Source organism: Saimiri boliviensis, chromosome 3, assembly GCF_048565385.1.
Source record: "Saimiri boliviensis isolate mSaiBol1 chromosome 3, mSaiBol1.pri, whole genome shotgun sequence".
Lineage (NCBI taxonomy): Eukaryota > Metazoa > Chordata > Mammalia > Primates > Cebidae > Saimiri > Saimiri boliviensis.
In genome coordinates, this window is record NC_133451.1 from 177,888,609 (window position 1) to 177,906,962 (window position 18,354).

Genomic DNA, 18,354 nt, shown 5'->3' on the forward strand with positions numbered 1-18,354 from the left:
GCTGCATATGGTGATGCATGCCTGTGGGCCCAGCTACTCAGGAGGCCGAGGCAGGAGGATTGCTTGAGCCCAGGAGGTCAAGACTGCAGAAAACAATGATTGTGCCACTGCACTGCAGCCAGGATGAGAGATCCTGTCTTTTCTAAAAAAATAAAAATAAAAATAATAAAAATTGTAAACATATACACATTTGTGTGTGTATTTAAACAAACAAAGTTAAATGATGTCAGATTCTCAGAATAACCAATATGTAGTTAGTCCATTGTAGCCCATGGTGGAAGCTAAGCAGAACTTGTTGCTGTCGATGGGTTCAGGGAATTGAAAGTAGAAGATGAGGCTGCCAACTTTGGTAGTTTGAAATTTAAAAGTAAAGCCTTTGGCAGGAGATCTAAAAATCAGGATGAAGAGTAGGATATGCTCAGAACTTTCTCTTTTTTTTTTTTTTTTTTTTTTTTTTGAGACAGAGTCTTGCCCAGGCTGGAGTGCAGTGGCACAATCTTGGCTCACTGCAACCTCTGCTTCCTGGGTTAAAGCAATTCTCTTGCCTCAGTCTCCCGAGTAGCTGGGATGCCACCACGTCCGGTTAATTTTTTGTATTTTTAATAGAGATGGGGTTTCCCCATGTTGGCCAGGCTGGTCTCGAACTCCTGACCTCATGATCCGCCCACCTTGGCCTCCCAAAGTGCTGGGATTACAGGCGTGAGCCACCGCACCCGACCAGTCAGAACTTACATAGCAGCAACAGAAAAGGATTCTAGCACCTCAGGAACTGAGACCTCTTATTCCATATCATATTGTTCTAAGAAGAGGATAGAAAAGCACAGAGTGTATTTTCATTCATGAAATGCTCATTGAGGTTCTGTCGTCTTTTAGCTGCAAAGCTAGGTGCCACCCATACAAAGATGGGTGAGACGGTCCCTGACTTCCCAATCTCATTAATCATCACAGTAGATTCTATTTTTTGAGCTTCTGCTGTGCTCCAGGGTACTGGGAAAGACAATTTACGTAAACTACTTCTAATTATTAACTCCATCTCTCAGGATGGTATAGTGAAACATTAGAGAACTTACGGAATTTACACAGAGCCCCTTAACTGGTATAGATACTTCTCTTCTTCCTTGTAGATCAAATGTGGAGCAATAAATTTATAATTTATGCATGTAGATAGCAATGCTGCTGAACTTGGTAACACTGTTGACCAATTTTTTTTTTAATATATATATATTTTTTATTGCATTTTAGGTTTTGGGGTACATGTGATGAACATGCAAGATTGTTGCATAGGTACACACAACACTGTTGACCAATTTTAACAGCCATCTCCACATAGTAGCTTGAACCATTTCCTCATCAACCAGTATACATACATCTGAGTTCAGTACACACAAAGACTGTTTAGAGATGCTGGTATGTCGGGTCGAAAGTGGGCTGAATGGATACCAGACATTTAGAAAGAAATAATGATAGATTGGAGAATGTTAATGATACCTGCCCAAGGGACCCAGAAATGCTCAGTCTATCTTGCCAGTCACTTTTCTACCCTGGGAGGTATATGAGGGAGATAACACACGTAAGGAACAATTAGAAAGGAAACGAACCCTCTATTTTCAGTTGTGTCCAAAACTGCAGTTCAAAGTACTTTACTGGTAAACTGGCCTGTAGCCCTTGGCCCAAGCTTGAGACATACTGGACCATTTTCCCTCTCTTTAGCCAGCTCCTAAGATCTAATCACTACCTGGGTGAGTTGCATGAAAGGGCAAGCGGAGGGAAGAGTGCCAGAAGGAAGAGGTTTCACACGCATGTAGTTGAACTTTTCACTCAGTGGCCCTGGCAGTCTGGCCGGTCAGTGTTCTGAGAAACTCTGACCACTCAGAGAGAAGCCACTTCCTCCCTGTGCTCACTCTAGCAAACGCAGGAAGTTGAGGACTGCCCTAGGAGGCTGAGCCAGGCTTGGAATCTATGTTGTTTTGACCCCAAAGACCATGCTCCTTCTGTGATGTAACACTGTCTCTTCTTTCAGCATAACTAGATCAGGAGAAGGGAGCTTGGACATGGCAAATTATGACCGTTTCCCATTAGCACACTGTTCTTCAGTCCTGGGTTTAGTGAGCAGAATATTGTTAACAAAATGTGAAATATGTCCCATTTTCTAGAAGGTCTATAGCTATTTTCCGTCTGTAGTAGAGAGTGCATCTTGGCGTCTGGTGCCTAGGCTGGCCTGGTCTACAAAATAATAAGGAGGACTCCAGGTCACCTCTGGGTGAATGAAAGGCTATGTGTGGTTTTACTCTGTAGAAATTTCAGGTCTTGCAGGACAGCAAACTGCCTGAAGCACAATGCACAGTGGATTACCTTTTGAACTTCCACATCAGCATATTATTTTGGTTTAGGTTGTTTATAAAGCAACCCACAAAATTTCCTAGTCTGTCCACAGCTCTGGAATCACCAGAGCCCTATCATTTTACCAGCACCACGGGGGCAAGCAACATCTAGGAACCTGATTTTATTGTTTTTGGGTTTTTTTTTTTTTTTTTGAGATGGAGTTTCGCTCTTGTTACCCAGGCTGGAGTGCAATGGCGCGATCTCGGCTCACCGCAACCTCCGCCTCCCGGGTTCAGGCAATTCTCCTGCCTCAGCCTCCTGAGTAGCTGGGATTACAGGCACACGCCACCATGCCCAGCTAATTTTTTGTATTTTTAGTAGAGATGGGGTTTCACCATGTTGACCAGTATGGTCTCGATCTCTTGACCTCATGATCCACCCGCCTCGGCCTCCCAAAGTGCTGGGATTACAGGCGTGAGCCACCTTGCCCGGCTGGAACCTAATTTTAATCAGAGTTCCTTGATCTTCATCTGTGTGCTCACATACACACAAATTTACACATGTATGCACTGGGAAAATATCTGCCCAGTTTCATTAAATCGTTTATGTTTCAACCACAGAAAGTGAGAGAGAACTCCTTTCTCTCAGGCAAAACTTCTGGGATCTTTCAGGATATCCTCTGATGCCATATCTTAATGTCTAACTCTCACACTTTGCAAAAGAAATGTACATGGAACATATGCTTAGTGTATTTTGTGATAAGAAGTGATTTTACATTTTATGACAAAATTGTATTTATATTACAAAAGAGCATGTTTCTATCAGGTGCATAGATGATTTTTCTTTTTTGGTCAAATTAGTACAGCCTCAGTCTTAATAAAGTCGAGCTATAATAGACTATTTTAATTTGTTTGAGCACATGCCATTAGTTTTCTGCCTTTCCACAGCCACCCTGTTTTGAGATTGAGCTTAGAAAGATTTAAATGGCAATCAGCGAAGTGGCGATTTTACAGTTTCTCCATCTGTTACTCTGTATACAGTGTCAACTGATTATCTCACCTGTCAAACTGCTGATGAACTGCCATGAACTGACCAGGTCACATTTGTTGTGACCAGCATTGTCTTTATCTCTGCTTTGTCCCTGGAAGGAAGCCTAACAGGTTAAAGGCTTGCCCTTCTCCTGGTTAAAGGTTTTGGAGACTCTAAGCCAGGCGTCCCCAAACTACGGCCCACAGGCCGCATGCGGCCCCCTGAGACCATTTATCCGGCCCCCCGCCGCACTTCAGGAAGGGGCACCTCTTTCACTGGTGGTCAGTGAGAGGAGCACAGTATGTGGCGGCCCTCCAACGGTCTGAGGGACCGTGAACTGGCCCCCTGTGTAAAAAGTTTGGGGATGCTTGCAAGCCTTAGTACATGCAAATTCCAGAGCTATAGCAAATCTTAATGCTGCTGTATTTTGAATTGAGAATGTAAGTCATATTTTCACAACATTCCAGCTTTTGGAACTAACCTCTGCCTTCTCCAGGTTTGCACTTTGTAAGGGGCTCTGCACCTCATTTGTTTCTGCACTAATGTTCTGCAGCCACTTCAGCTGCAGGGTGGGAAAAAACCTTTATTGAAAGTTGCTTTTGCAAAAAATTAAACATAATGTGTGGAACGGTTGCAGCATATGTCTAGAAATTTGAAATTTTTTTCTACTCAGTTCATTATGTCTCTGGAACCATGTATGTGTATATTAACAGCCAGATGTATTATAGTGAATGGTGATGAAATTCAAATTTTTATTCCAAAATACAGAAATAAAATGACTGGTATAAGCTATGTTTAGAAATCATAGGATCTTTATTTTGTTTATATGCTGATATGTAGAAGCCATTTACATTTAAACTAGGTAAATTCTTTTTTCTTCTTATTTCTCCTTTGATTTAGTTTTTACATCTAGTGGTTCAAAGATTTGGAGAGGACGAGGTGGGGGTTCAGGCAGTCTGTGTGTGTGCCTGTTCTTTCAGGAGTTTCAGTATACAGACCCTAAAGAATTATCTGGGTTTATAGATGAGAAGGTAACAATTGCTCCATTGATTTTCAAAAGGCGTGGAATCCTGTAGGCAGAACCCCATTAGGCTGTGCCCATAAAGGAACCAGCAGCTTTCCACTGGTGTACTTGTTAAAGATTACCAGCCTTGATAGTACCAAATTTCAAAAGCTGGCGAAGTTAAGAAAAGAATAAGCAAAAGTAGCAACAATGACCCAATGACTGTGGCTTACTATTTTTGGGCTTTTTATAGACCAGGCATCAAAGGAAATTTTCTTCTGAAGGAACGATTTGCGATACAGCGCAGCTAAATTGTGTGTTGTGTTTAAGTTTCAGATTACAGAAACAATCACAAATTAATTCCTAGCAGGCAGCATGACGTTATAGCTGCCCCCCATCGAAAGGCATTTGGATCCTTGTCCAGGTCTATACTTTAAAGTGCTGTTCATCTTAAAATTACATGCAATTGTTTCATTTTTTTTTTCCCTTTCCCTCCTCCCAAGGGTGGTTACTTACCTGTTTGCTGAAAGGGTTGCTTTGGCTTTAAGATTTTAAAGGAGAACAAGAGGTGAATTTGTAGAAGCAGGCTTTCATGTCAGTTAGCCTGCTGATTCTGCCCTGTGTGGATTCCATTAAAGTCTTGTTCTATGGATTTCTGATTCTTTTTCTCTCCCACCTTCCATAGAAAAATGTAAATCAGTCTTTTGTTCCCCTTTCTCTTTGTTTTTCCTATACCAGACTTTGAACCCTCCTCTTCCCCCACCCCCTCTCCTGGCTGCCACTGTCCTTGCCTCCACACCACCAGGCGCCACCGCCACTGCCTCTGCTGCTGCTGGAATGGGACCAAGGCCCATGGCAGGATCCACTGACCAGGTTGCACATTTACGGCCTCAGACTCGCCCCAGTGTGTAAGTGAGGGTGTCATTTATTACTGCCTGTGTGTTCATTTAAAACTGACTCCAAACCTCAGAGGTCAAGAAGCACCTTTCTGACATGAGCTGATGACAGCCTTATGGCTCACCAAGATGGCTGTGTCCTGCAAACTTCTACCTGGTCATGCATTGAACTAGGAAACTGCTGAAAGAAAATGAGTCCAATACATGAGCTTGCCAGGTAGCTGCCAGAAGGCCTTTCAGAGTTTACGGAAACATATTGTTGCTTCTTTATCATATCATATGTGTATGAAACTGCCTTTTTTGTGCAACTCCTGTTTGAACTTTTTATTTTCATTTCTTGCATAAGAATCCTAATAACAGAAAGGCATTCTACACAAATCGTATCTAGGTCTAGTTGAAGTATGAATGTAAAAAGCTTAAGTCCCCAGTAATAAGTATCCAGAAAAGTAATTATCCTGTCGAGAGTTTATTTATGGCAGAATACAGCCAGGTCTTTGTGGATCCTGCTTTATGTAATTGTACACACCAACAGTTTAGAGCACCGGTAAGAACTATAGGTTAACTCTTTCCCTAAGCCTGAGGTCAACTGTGAAAATGGTTTGCTATTCACTTGACCCAGAGAACCCCACAAATCATGCAAATCAGAAGGTTACAATCTTCGTGTTCACTTCAAGAACACACGTGAAACTGCCCAGGCCATCAAGGGTATGCATATAAGAAAAGCCATGAAGTATCTGAAAGATGTCACTTGCCAAAACAGTGCGTACCATTCTGACGTTACAGTGGTGGAGTTGGCAGGTGTGCCCAGGCCAAGCAGTGGGGCTGGACACAAGGTCGGTGGCCCAAAAAGAGTGCTGAATTTTTGCTGCATGTCCTTAAAATGCAGAGAGTCATGCTGAACTTAAGGGTTTAGATGTAGATTCTCTGGTCATTGAGCATATCCAAGTGAACAAAGCACCCAAGATGCACCACCGAACCTACAGAGCTCATGGTCAGATTAACCCATACGTGAGTTCTCCCTGGCACACTGAGATGATCCTTAATCAGAAGGAACCGATTCTTCCTAAATCAGAAGAGGAGGTTGCCCAGAAGAAGAAGATATCCCAGAAGAAAGTGAAGAAACAAAAACGTGTGGCACGGGAGTAAATTCAGCCTTAAAATCAATGCAACTAAAAAAAACAAAAAAACTATAGGTTAATGTTACCTGCTTGGTTACCATGTCTTGGTTGGTATAGTCACCCTTCATCTGAGGTTGTCTTGTACATTTTGTGATCAGGACTTGTTTTCCCTTGACTTTTTCAAATTTAGTCTTTTTCCCTAGAACTGAGCATACAAAAGCAGGTGTAGCTCAAGCCTCTATGTTCAGCCTGTGTGTAGAAGGCAGCATGTTGTACTAGTGGGATTTCATACCATGTGTTCTTATGTGGGGCTACTTCTCAAGTCTAACAAGTGCCATTTGAAGAGCTCATTTTTCCCGTTGGGTACATAATCTCTGGTAGCAAATTAGGCACTCTTGGAAGCTGCATTAATTCTTTCACACTACGCAAATACTATTTGGTGGGACAGTCACTTCCACACTGGGAGGAACAGGCTCTTAATCAGGAAGGCCTCTTCCTACTTTTAAAATGTGGGCAGCAAAACCTCTTTCAGTGGAGAATTGTCAATGCTACTTACAGATTAAAGGATTGTACTTTCAGTTTACACTTGTACAAAATGTTCAGTACTTTGTACCAAGCAAGAGTTTTGAGCATCTTGGGATATGTCTGTTACTCCTCCCGAAATCAAAATATTCTTTTCTATTCTAGGTATGTTGCTATATATCCATACACTCCTCGGAAAGAGGATGAACTAGAGCTGAGAAAAGGGGAGATGTTTTTAGTGTTTGAGCGCTGCCAGGATGGCTGGTTCAAAGGGACATCCATGCATACCAGCAAGATAGGGGTTTTCCCTGGCAATTATGTGGCACCGGTCACAAGGTATGGTTCTGAATAAATTGTGTACTAAGTTCCAAACAGAGAAGCTTTATTCTTTTCCATGGTTTTCAGCCTATACAGATCCCTTTCACATTATAATTGCCTGTTACGCAGCCAGCGTTTTAAAAAAATTCATGCCTATATCTGCTAAAATCCTTTCTAACTCTAAAATTTTTAGCTTACTTTGAAGTATAGGTTTTTACCAGTAAATGTACTGGGTTTTAAGTTATTTGCTTTAATGTGAGAAGGTTCAACAACATCATTTTCAGTATTTTTCTACTAGAAAAGGCATAGTGTTGATACAAACAACAGCTATATTGTTAATACTTATGTGTTTATATAATGCGTACTATATGTCAGATCGGCAGATTTATAAATGCGTTACACTTAGGTAGCCTTAACTCTTAGTTGCTGTTATATTGAGGCACAGAGATATCAAACAGCTTATCTGAGATCGCATAGTGAAGAAGGCCTCAAACCCAGGTGGTGTAGATTTATATTTATTTTATTAATTTAATAATTACCTCTGAATCCTGACAATGAATTCTGTAATTCAGTTAGAAATAAAAATGTTATGTATAACATAGATCCTCCTCAACTGAGGGCAGTTTTGCTTCCCAGGGAACATTTGGCAATATCCAGATGTATTTTTGATTGTCATACCTGGAGGTTGAGGGTGCTGCTGGCATTTGGTGGATAGAGCTAAGTATGCAGTGAAACATCCTATACATAGGATAGCCTACCACCAAAAGGTAGTCATAATCTGGCCTAAAATGTCACTGAGGTTGAGAAACCCTATTATAGAGTGACAGGAGCTTTAGCTATACCACATTTTGTACATTTTATGTAAAGATAGTTCAGCTTTTGGTTACTGAGGAAAGAAGCCTCGGAAACAGAATTAAATGACCTGTAATGAAATCAATACTGAGGGAGCCCTGGTTTTTGACCACCAGATGCTTAATATACAGTCCAGGTTTAACTGCATTAAATCTCTCCTCAAACCCCCTGATTTTAAACAAACAGCTTACTGAACTGACGTGTTTGTCAGCTGTTGGCCTTAATTTGTAGGTTGGCCAGCAACCTAATCAAATGAAAATCACTATTGTTGCAGATGGTGACGGAATGATTTGACTTGCAAATGTTTAATCAATATAAACATTCTTTTCTGTATATATTAAAATCTACATTCAGACTCCATCCCATCCAGAAAATGGCAGATAGAACCTCCCTTGTGCAAGATAATAATAATAATAATAATAATAATAATAATAATAATAGAAATGCAACAAAGAACAAAAAGTTAATGAAGGAAAACATTTTTATAAGATTCAAAAACCAATGATTTGAAGTCTTTCTGCTTGTTTGGCTGGGTGTGGTGGCTCACACCTGTAATCCCAGCAGTTTGGGAGGCCTAGGTGGGCGGATCACCTGAGGTCAGGCGTTCAAGACCAGCCTGGCCAATGTGGTGAAACCCCATCTCTACTAAAAACACAAAAAAGCAGGCAGGTGTGGTGGCACGTGCCTGTAATCCCAGCTACCCAGGAGGCTGAGACAGGAGAATCGATTGAACCTGGGAGATGGAGGTTGCAGTGAGCCAAGATGGCACCACTGCACTCCAGCCTGGCGACAGAGTGAGACTCTGTCTCAAAAAGATAATAATTGTATAACACATTTTGTAATCAAGGGCCAAAGCATAGACAATTGTGGAGTTTAGAAACAGAATGAAGGAAGAAACCCACATGAAACAATAGGATCATAAGATCTTAAACCTGAATCTGAGGCAAGGCTTCTTGAACTGACAGCATTCATGCTGGATCTTGAAACATAGATGAGATTACAGTACATTAAGGGAAGCCACAGAGGACATCCCACTATGTGTGCATGCCCGTACACGGGCACATGTTGATGTGGACCTGGAGACAAGCAGAAAGCCAGGAAACGGGAGCAAAGATATGGAAATGGGGATATTGTCAGGAAACCATCCCAGCTTGTTCTGTTGATGAAGCGGGAGAATCCAGAGCCTTGAAAGTTAGCGGAGATATTTGGTCTTCTTATGGAAAGCTGAACACAGTAACTGTGTATTCTTGAGCAGAGTATGACGTGTGGTTTCTGGTGACTCAGAATATATTTCAGTACCTTTCTCTGTTTCAGGGCCATCATTACTTTGAATTCTCTATTCTTACATAAAAATAATTCCGTTCATTTTTTTAAATGTTCTGTCTTTGAAGCTCTGAGTCATTTTTCTTGCGTTTCATTGTTCTTTCTCTCATGTTGCTGATGGATGGGGCTTTCCATTTATGTTTCTGTCCCAGCAGGGCAGTGACAAATGCTTCCCAAGCTAAAGTCCCGATGTCTACGGCTGGCCAGACAAGTCGGGGGGTGACCATGGTCAGTCCTTCCACGGCAGGAGGGCCTGCCCAGAAGCTCCAGGGAAATGGTGTGGCTGGGAGTCCCAGTTTTGTCCCCACGGCTGTGGTATCGGCAGCTCACATCCAGACAAGTCCTCAGGCTAAGGTCTTGTTGCACATGACTGGGCAAATGACAGTCAACCAGGCCCGCAATGCTGTGAGGACAGGTAAGGAGGAATCCAGGCCGGAGCAAAGCAGGAAAAAGGTCAGATCTTTTCTGACTTATGTGGGGAAATGTAGGTGTAAGTAAAATCATGAACATTAGTCAGTCTACTCAGTGCAGCTTGTATCTGTTTACTTCGGCTAAGCCCACCCTGCGTATTACTTCAAGCCTCATGGATGGATCTAAAGTCTGAAAGAAATTAGGCTGACCCTAAGAGTATCAACAGTACTTGAAATTTTGACTTCTGTAGTTGAGATCATATGATCTCAAATCTCACTGCCACCATCTGGGTGACATTGCATGATACTCTAATAACAGGTGTGCTGATTATTTCTGATTCACTTAAGCACAAGTCTACTTGGGACCCTGTGGGATCTTAAAAAGCTTTCTTAGTTCTTTAGCACTGCAAACCTTCCCAAGAGTCTTGGGCAACTAATGGAATGGGGAGTAAACAAAAGGCTTGTGAACTCTATCAGAAAAACATAAAGAAGGAAAATGATTAATAAGGAAAGGTAATAAATAATAGGAGAAGGACCGGAGGGAGAGGAGGGAGACCTGGCTTGACACTGTAGAATACCACCAAAAACCGGCTCAGTGTCTCGGACACTGTGGAAAGATTATCTCCTAACTAAAGGGATTTGGGTTAGAGCTGAGCTTCCAGGCACTCAGTAGACTCAAGGGCTGACCTGGAAGGACAATAGATAGTGTCTCAGAATCCAGCTAAGAGGAAGTGCTTTTAGGCCACCATACATGCAGTCTTTATCATGATAAATGCAGTTGCAGCCTTTCATGATGGTCTGATGCAGTGGAATGACTTATGTTTTGGTGAGCAGCAATTAGATACCTAGATTTTGCCATGTTCTCTCTTCCCATCTACTAGTTGCCACGCACAGCCAGGAACGCCCCACGGCAGCAGTGACACCCATCCAGGTACAGAATCCCGCCGGCCTCGGCCCCACAACCGTGGGCCTGCCCCATCATTCGCTGGCCTCTCCGCAACCCGCGCCTCCGATGCCAGGCCCAGCTACGCACGCTGCTGCCGTCAGTATCAGCCGAGCCGGTGCCCCTCTGGCCTGTGCAGCAGCTGCTCCGCTGCCTTCCCCGAGCATCAGCAGTGTGTCTCTGGAGGCTGAGTCCAGTGGCCGGATAGTGACCGTTCTCCCTGGACTCCCCACACCTCCTGACAGTGCTTCATCAGCTTGTGGGAACAGTTCAGCAACCAAACCAGACAAGGATAGCAAAGTAAGACTTTACCTACTTACTGTTTCTCTGCTTTACTTACTTCCCTGTTTTTCTTCCCATGTTGTGTCTGTCGTGTTCAGCTAATGAGAGGACTCATTGTTCAACAAACCCTCAGGTGCGCCCCACATGTGAGTCACTATGCCAGGTGCTCGGAGGACAGTGGGGAAGAAACGCAGGCACCACCCCATTGTGTTATCTAGAGCTCATGTTTCTCTGTGTTTAAACTCCCACTAGCTGCCAAGCCCAGTGCTTCATGTCACGTGGACAACAGTGAAGGAGACCTAGTCACTCCCCCTGTGCAGCTTACAGCCTCGTGGAGGAATTTCCTTTTCTCTTTAGTTTCTCATTTTTTCATCATTTTGCTATTGTCAAGTCTTCCTGTTCAGTGAGTCTTGCTTGATAAGAGGGGTGTGTGTGTGTGTGTGTGTGTGTGTGTGTGTGTATGACAGGTGTGGTGGCTCACACCTATATCCCAGCACTTTGGGAGGCCAAGGTAGGTGGATCACCTGAGGTTAGGAGTTCAAGACCAGCCTGGTCAATGTGCTGAAATCCTATCTCTACTAAATATACAAAAATTAGCCAGGCATAGTGGCAGCTGCCTGTAATCTCAGCTACTTGGGAGCTTGAGGCAGGGGAATTGCTTGAACCCAGGAGGGGGAGGTTGCAGTGTGCCAAGATCGCATGACTGCACTCCAGGCTGGGCTGCAGAGTGAAACTTCATCTCTAAAGTATATATATGTGTGTAAGGAGAATGGCACTGTTGATCAAAAGTGTCATTTATGGATTTATTTTATCTACAGCATTGGTCCCCAGCCTTTTTGGCACCATGGACCAGTTTCATTGAAGACAGTTTTTCCGTGGGCCCAGGGGTGGGTGTTGGCGGGGAGATGGTTTCAGGATGATTCAAGCTGGTGACATTAATTGTGCACTTTATTTTTGTTATTATTGCATTGTAATATATAACGAAATAATTATACAACTCAACATAATGTAGAATCAGTGGGAGCCCCGAGCTTGTTTTCTGCAACTAGATGATCCCATCTGTGGGGGATGGGAGACAGTGACAGATCCTCGGGCATTAGATTCTCATAAGGAGCACATAACCTAGATCCCTCACATGCGCAGTTCACAATAGGGTTAGCGCTCCTATGAGCATCTAATGTCCCTGCTGATCTGGCAGGAGGCAGAGCTCAGGCAGTAATGCAAGTGATGGGGAGCAGCTGTCAATACAGATGAAGCCTCACTTGCTTGCCTGCAGCCCACCTCCTGCTCTGCAGCCTGATTCCTAACAGGTCACAGGCTAGGACTGGTCCATGGCCTAGTACATCTGACCTTAAGCAGTATGGTTCCTTGAGAGGTAAGACTTGAAATATTATTTTCTAAATCCATATATATATATATTTTAATGTCTCATTTGGGGCCGAATTTTAAAGAAAATATAAACAGAAGGTTCTGTTGGAAAGAATAACCTGCAGTTGGGTTTGGAGACAGGTGATTGGAGGAGAGAAATTGAGAGTGGTTAAATGTAAAAAAGAAACAGAGATGGTCACAGATCTGGATACTTCTTTTGTCATCATTGCTTTTTCCTCAATGGTTTATACATTTTCCCCGAAGCTCTGTACCAGTTCTGGGAAGTTTGAGGGTGACCTTAGACTTTTAGCCACCTGCTTAAGTGGTAAGGTATGTCGTTCTACTTAAATGGTTAAGGGAGCCTGTAAACAGCAGCTCTTAAGGAAATAAACTTTACAGCCTACTAAAAAGTTAATATTTAATTGTTAGGTTAACATGAGAGTTTTTGAAAAAGATTGGTATCTGTTCAGTGTTTATAATTAATTACGTTAAACTTGCACTCATGCCAACATGTTCGACTTTGTTAATATATTTATAAATAATTATTTTTATGGTTTAGATTTTAAGGCTTGGGGGACAATGTGTCTCAGAGCCCTTGCCACTGATGAAAACAGGGGCTCCTCAGCTGGGCCCTTCCATTGAAGAATTCACTGAATCTCTGAGGCTTAAAAGGTACCTGTGATAGACAGAATAGTGGCTCCTCAAGGATGTCCACCTCCTGATTCTGGGAACCTTTAAGATGTTTCATTACATAGCCAAAAGGACCTTGCAGGTGGGATTAAATGAAGAGTCCTTTGACAAGGGAGTTATCCTGAATTATCCAGGTGGGACCAATGTAATCCCGAGGATGTTTGTTAAAGCGAGGCAGGAAGCTCAGGGCCAGAGAAGGAGACGGGATGGTGAAGCAGAGGTGGGAGTGCTCTGAGAAGGGGACCACAAGCCAAGGAATACTGGAAACCTCTAGAATCTGGAAAGACAAGGGAACAGATTCCTGCAAAGCCGCCTGCAGAAGGAACCAGCCCTACCAACACCTTGATTTTAGGACCTGATTTTTACCACGGAGTTTGAGGTAACCTGTTACAGCTCCGTCTACCACAGGTAGCACCCATCCCTGACAAATGGCCATGGCTTCTGCCTGTGTGTGTGCCCCACTGACCGAGCAGTGCCCTAGCCCTGGACTGCCCTGTGCCATCTTCAGACAGCTGTAATTCAACTCCCAACTGTTGTTCTTTGAGGGCCCACATAGAAAACGCTGATCTCTTTTCTGCATGGTGCCCTGAGGTATTTGCAGGTTTGTCCCTTGGTGTATTTTCTCTAATGCTGTGCTCTTAAAGTTTTCTTTATTCTTTATATCACAGATTTCAGATTTTCCCTTCTTAAATCTCCGCCCTCATTGAGTGTTCCCAGTCCACTAATGAGACTTCTGGTTGATATAAATCTAGTCGTTCCATGATTCTTGTCACTGAATCATGAATCTTCATGACTAGATTGTCTGTAACACACATTCCTCCATCACATCTGCAAGGATGTCCTGGGAGAACTCGCCAGATGCCGCGTTGAGACTCCCCTGCCTTTTACATCCTCTTCCCCTCCACGAAGCTCTCCCCATTGCCCCTCATTTCTGCCGCTACTTATTGTCAGCAGGTGTCTCCTGGAAGAGTCTTATTTCCCTTTCTAAATCTTCATAAATCTTCCGTTTAATACGGTTCTAGAATTTCCCAGATGGTCTGCAAAGTGTTTTGTTGTCATGTGTTTCAAAATTGGGGCTGGGCCCGGTGGCTCATGCCTGTCATCCCAGCACTTGGGAGTTCGATGCGGGCAGATCACCTGAGGTCAGGGGGGTTTGAGACCAGCTGGGCCAACATGGTGAAACCCTGTCTCTACCGAAAATACAAAATTAGCCGGGCATGGTGGCTCATGCCTGTAATCCCAGTTACTTTGGAGGCTGAAGCAGGAGAATCACTTGAACCCAGGAGGCAGAGGTTGCAGTGAGCTGAGATTGTGCCACTGCACTCCAGCCTGGGCGACAGAGTGAGACTCCCTCTCAGAAAATTTTAAAGAATCAAAATTAAAATTTAAAAAAAAAAAAAAAATCAGAAAATTGGGACTTGCACATGCCTTTCCTTGCCTGTGCAATTGACCCTGTTCCCAGATTGACCAGATTATCAAAGGTGATTTGTTGCATTTCGGCTGCCATTTTTCTCTGCATGCTGGAGTGAATTCAACCTGTTAAGAGTATCATTTGATCTCTAAATCCCAACTCTTCACTCATTTCCCTCTCTTCAAGGTTTGTTCTTCCCTTCCAGTCTGAAGATTATCCTTCCCTTTCTTCTTGCCATCTGAGAACCACCATCCTCCACAGCCGGTCTGTGTCTTTCTTGTTCTTCTTGTTTCAAACATAACTTTAAAAGAGCTTTAAAAAATTTTTTTTGTCTTTAGCATTTTTGCAAGTTTAAGCTCATTCTGATCTTTAAGCCTTCTTGAATTCCTGTGGGTAGCGTTATGTTCTTTGTTATGGGCTCTTTGCTTGATCTTTTTGTAGGTGTCCTTTAAAAATTTGAGCCGTTAGGCCGCTCCCTGGGAGATCACATCAGTACCTTTAGATACCTCTGTTTTCATCTGCAGGGATAATATGCAATTGTATGGTTAGAATTTCATTTTTGAGAGACTTCTCATTCCTCTTGAAGCATCTTCCCTTTTGAGTTTTGGGTCATGCATATATTTTCTTTGAACATATAAAAATCAGTTCTTTGAAACTATGAAGTTCAAACCTGACTATCACCAGCCTCTTTCTCCATACTTTATTTCAACTTCTCCATATTTCTGCTTCTTCAGTAGAACATCTCCACCCCTGTCTGCCGCCTTCCCTCTAGTTGATCAGAATTAGATCCAAAGTTGCAGTTTGCTCAACGTTCTGTGTGATTAAACTATCAGCAAGGAAAAAGTGTATTAGAGATCCTGGTTTTAGTTGAGACTTCCAGCAGATATCTAGGTATTTGATAATACTCTCATTTCCATCTTCCCTCGTCATTTTGTGACCATCAACAGTGCATGGTACGTCTCCCACGTGATAGCATGTCTGTTGCCTTCTCCTTTTCTCTGTACCCAGCCGCTCTGCAGCGGGCTACTACTGCTGTTCCACAGAGAAATAGAACTTCGTGATGTACAGATGGGACTGTCACAGCTTCTCTCCTAACCACTGCTCTTTCGAACCGTATTTTATTTGGAAGTCCTGTCTTGCAGAGTCTCAGTGATCTCTAGATGGTGCGTTTTTGTCTTTGTGTTAAAATCTCTAGCCAGCTTTGGTGTCTGCATGCTGTAGTTTGGTAAACAAGCATCTGAAACTCTGTGTTTCGTCTCTATGTTTCATCTATATTCTTGTTATATCATTGTTGTTCTTCTTTCTATGAGATCCCTAACACCTTCCACCGCCATCAGTATAACAGCTTTATCTGGACATTTTTCTAACTTCATATTCAGTTCAAAGCCTTCATTATTTGATGAACTAATCTCCCAGAAAATGTGTTTCCAAATCTTTAGGAGATATTTATGTGTACATATATATATGTTTTACTGTGTTTTATTGTTATAAAAAGATTAAGATTGAGCACAGTAGCTCACACCTATAATTCCAAAAGTTTGGGAGACCAAGGTGGGCAGATCACTTGAGGCCGGAAGTACAAGGTCGCCCAGAGAAACTTAGCAAGACCTTATCTCTACCAAAAAATATATATATATATATATATATAATTTTGAATTAGCTGGGCATGGTGGTATGTGCCCATAGTCCTAGCTACTTGGGAGGCTGAAGTAGGAGGATATGGTTTGAGCCCTGGAGGTCAAAGCTGCAGTGAGCTATTAGTGCCACTGCACTTCAGCCTAGGTGACAGGCTGAAAAAAAATTAAATTGTATGTGTGTTTTAGAAGTTAGACATCCAAAGAGAATGCCTAAAGATGATCTAGGATTTCAGAGAAAACCTCTAATACTGCTGTGTAGATATGCTTTATTCCCCCATCTACCAAAATATAACAAATGCAAGTATTTGAAGGTATTAAGCTTTCATTCAGAAAAAAATCTTTATATATATATATATATACACACACACACACACACACACACACATATACATATATATATATATATATATATATATATACACACACACACACACACATATACAAATATATAATTTTTTTTTTTGAGACAGAGTCTGGCTCTGTCACCCGGGCTAGAGTGCAATGGTGTGATCTCAACTCACTGCAACCTCTGCCTCCCAGTTTCAAGTGATCGTGTAGCCTCGGCCTCCCAAGTAGGTGAGACTACAGGCATGCACCACCACACCCAGCTAACTTTTATATTTTTAGTAAAGACAGGGTTTCCCTATGTTGGTAGTCTCAAACTCCTGGCCTCAAGTGATCCCCCACCTTGGCCTCCTGAAGGGCTGGGATTACAGGCATGAGCCACCACACCTGGCCTGAAAAGAAATCTTCTTGATAAGTACAATTGTATAATTGTTCTTAAGTTCTCTAAGGTCTAACCCTCGCTTTAGAAAAAGAGGAGGAGCCACCTCTGATGCCCACATCTACCTTCAGTGCTTCCATTTTCTACCCATAACTTCAGAATCTCTGGAGATGCTTTGTAAGTCTCGCCTGACATTGACATTTTCCTCCCATATGAATCAGCAGGAGTGGTTGTTGGTCAGCATGCACTCTGCCGTATTATAGATCCATTCCTAAAAGCCAGCATTCCTACAGGTGGGCCACAAAACGTCAACATTTAGTGCCTCGAATCCCTCACCCCCAAGTTCCCTATGACTCCCTTAAGGAACCAACCACAGATTTACTTCAATGTTTGAGGACCTTTCCTATTGTTCTATTATTATTATTATTATTATTATTATTATTTGAAGAGATAGGGTCTTATGTTGCCTAAGCTATCCTTGAACTCCTGGACTCAAGCAATCTTCAGCCTCCCAAGTAGCTGGGACTACAGCTTCACACCACGACACCTGGCTTATTCTTGATATTCTTAAGCAGAGGTCCTATCTGGTTTTTAAATATTCATTTTCTTCTCTTCTGAACATTTTTCCTGAAATCTCTACTGATCATTTTCTTTCTTGCTTCCTTTACTTTGTTTTTTTTTTTTTTTTTTTTTTGAAACAAGATCTCACTCTGTCACCCAGACTGGAATGCAGTTGCACAATCATACCTCACTGTAGCCCGAACTCCCAGGCTTAAGTAATCCTCCCACCTCAGCCTACTGAGTAGCTGGGACTAAAGGCATGAGCCACCGTAGCTAGGTAATTTTTTTTTGGTAGAGATGGGGTCTTGCTACGTTGCCCAGGCTGCTCTCGAACTCCTGGGCTGAAGCAATCCTCCTGCCTTGGCTTCCCAAAGTGCTAGGATTACAGGTGTAAGCCACTGTGCCCAGCCTGTAATGATTATTTTCTTTTTTTTTTTTTTTGAGACGGAGTTTCGCTCTTGTTACCCAGGCTGGAGTGCAATGGCGCCATCTCGGCTCACCGCAACCTCCGCCTCCTGGGTTCAGGCAATTCTCCTGCCTCAGCCTCCTGAGTAGCTTGGATTACAGGCATATGCCACCATGCCCAGCTACTTTTTTGTATTTTTAGTAGAGACGGGGTTTCACCATGTTGACCAGGATGGTCTCGATCTCTTGACCTTGTGATCCACCCGCCTCGGCCTCCCAAAGTGCTGGGATTACAGGCTTGAGCCACCGCGCCCGGCGATTATTTTCTTTATTCAAATGATTTTTCTTCCTCTTCCTAGGTGTTTTTGTTTGTTCGTTTTTGCTGCAGGGTATCCCTCTGTCACCCAGGCTGCAGTACAGTAGCATGATCAAAGCTCACTGCAGCTTCGACCTCTAGGCTCAAGCAATCCTCCCTCCCACCTCAGGCTCCTGAGTCGGCAGGACCACAGGCATGCACCACACACCTGGCTAATTTTTTTT

General features: G+C 42.9%; 1 protein-coding gene across 3 annotated transcripts in view; it reads left to right on the forward strand.

Annotated features, from left to right (window-relative positions):
* The window catches only part of SH3RF1 (SH3 domain containing ring finger 1), a 180,637-nt gene that overhangs the window by 144,880 nt on the left and 17,403 nt on the right, over positions 1–18,354 (forward strand). For all 3 annotated transcript variants that reach the window (XM_039479144.2, XM_039479143.2, XM_003938719.4), the window contains exons 7-10: positions 5,093–5,262; positions 7,056–7,226; positions 9,539–9,798; positions 10,675–11,036. In XM_039479144.2, coding sequence (XP_039335078.1) covers positions 5,093–5,262; positions 7,056–7,226; positions 9,539–9,798; positions 10,675–11,036 — 963 coding nt within the window. The remainder of the gene's footprint in view (positions 1–5,092; positions 5,263–7,055; positions 7,227–9,538; positions 9,799–10,674; positions 11,037–18,354) is intronic.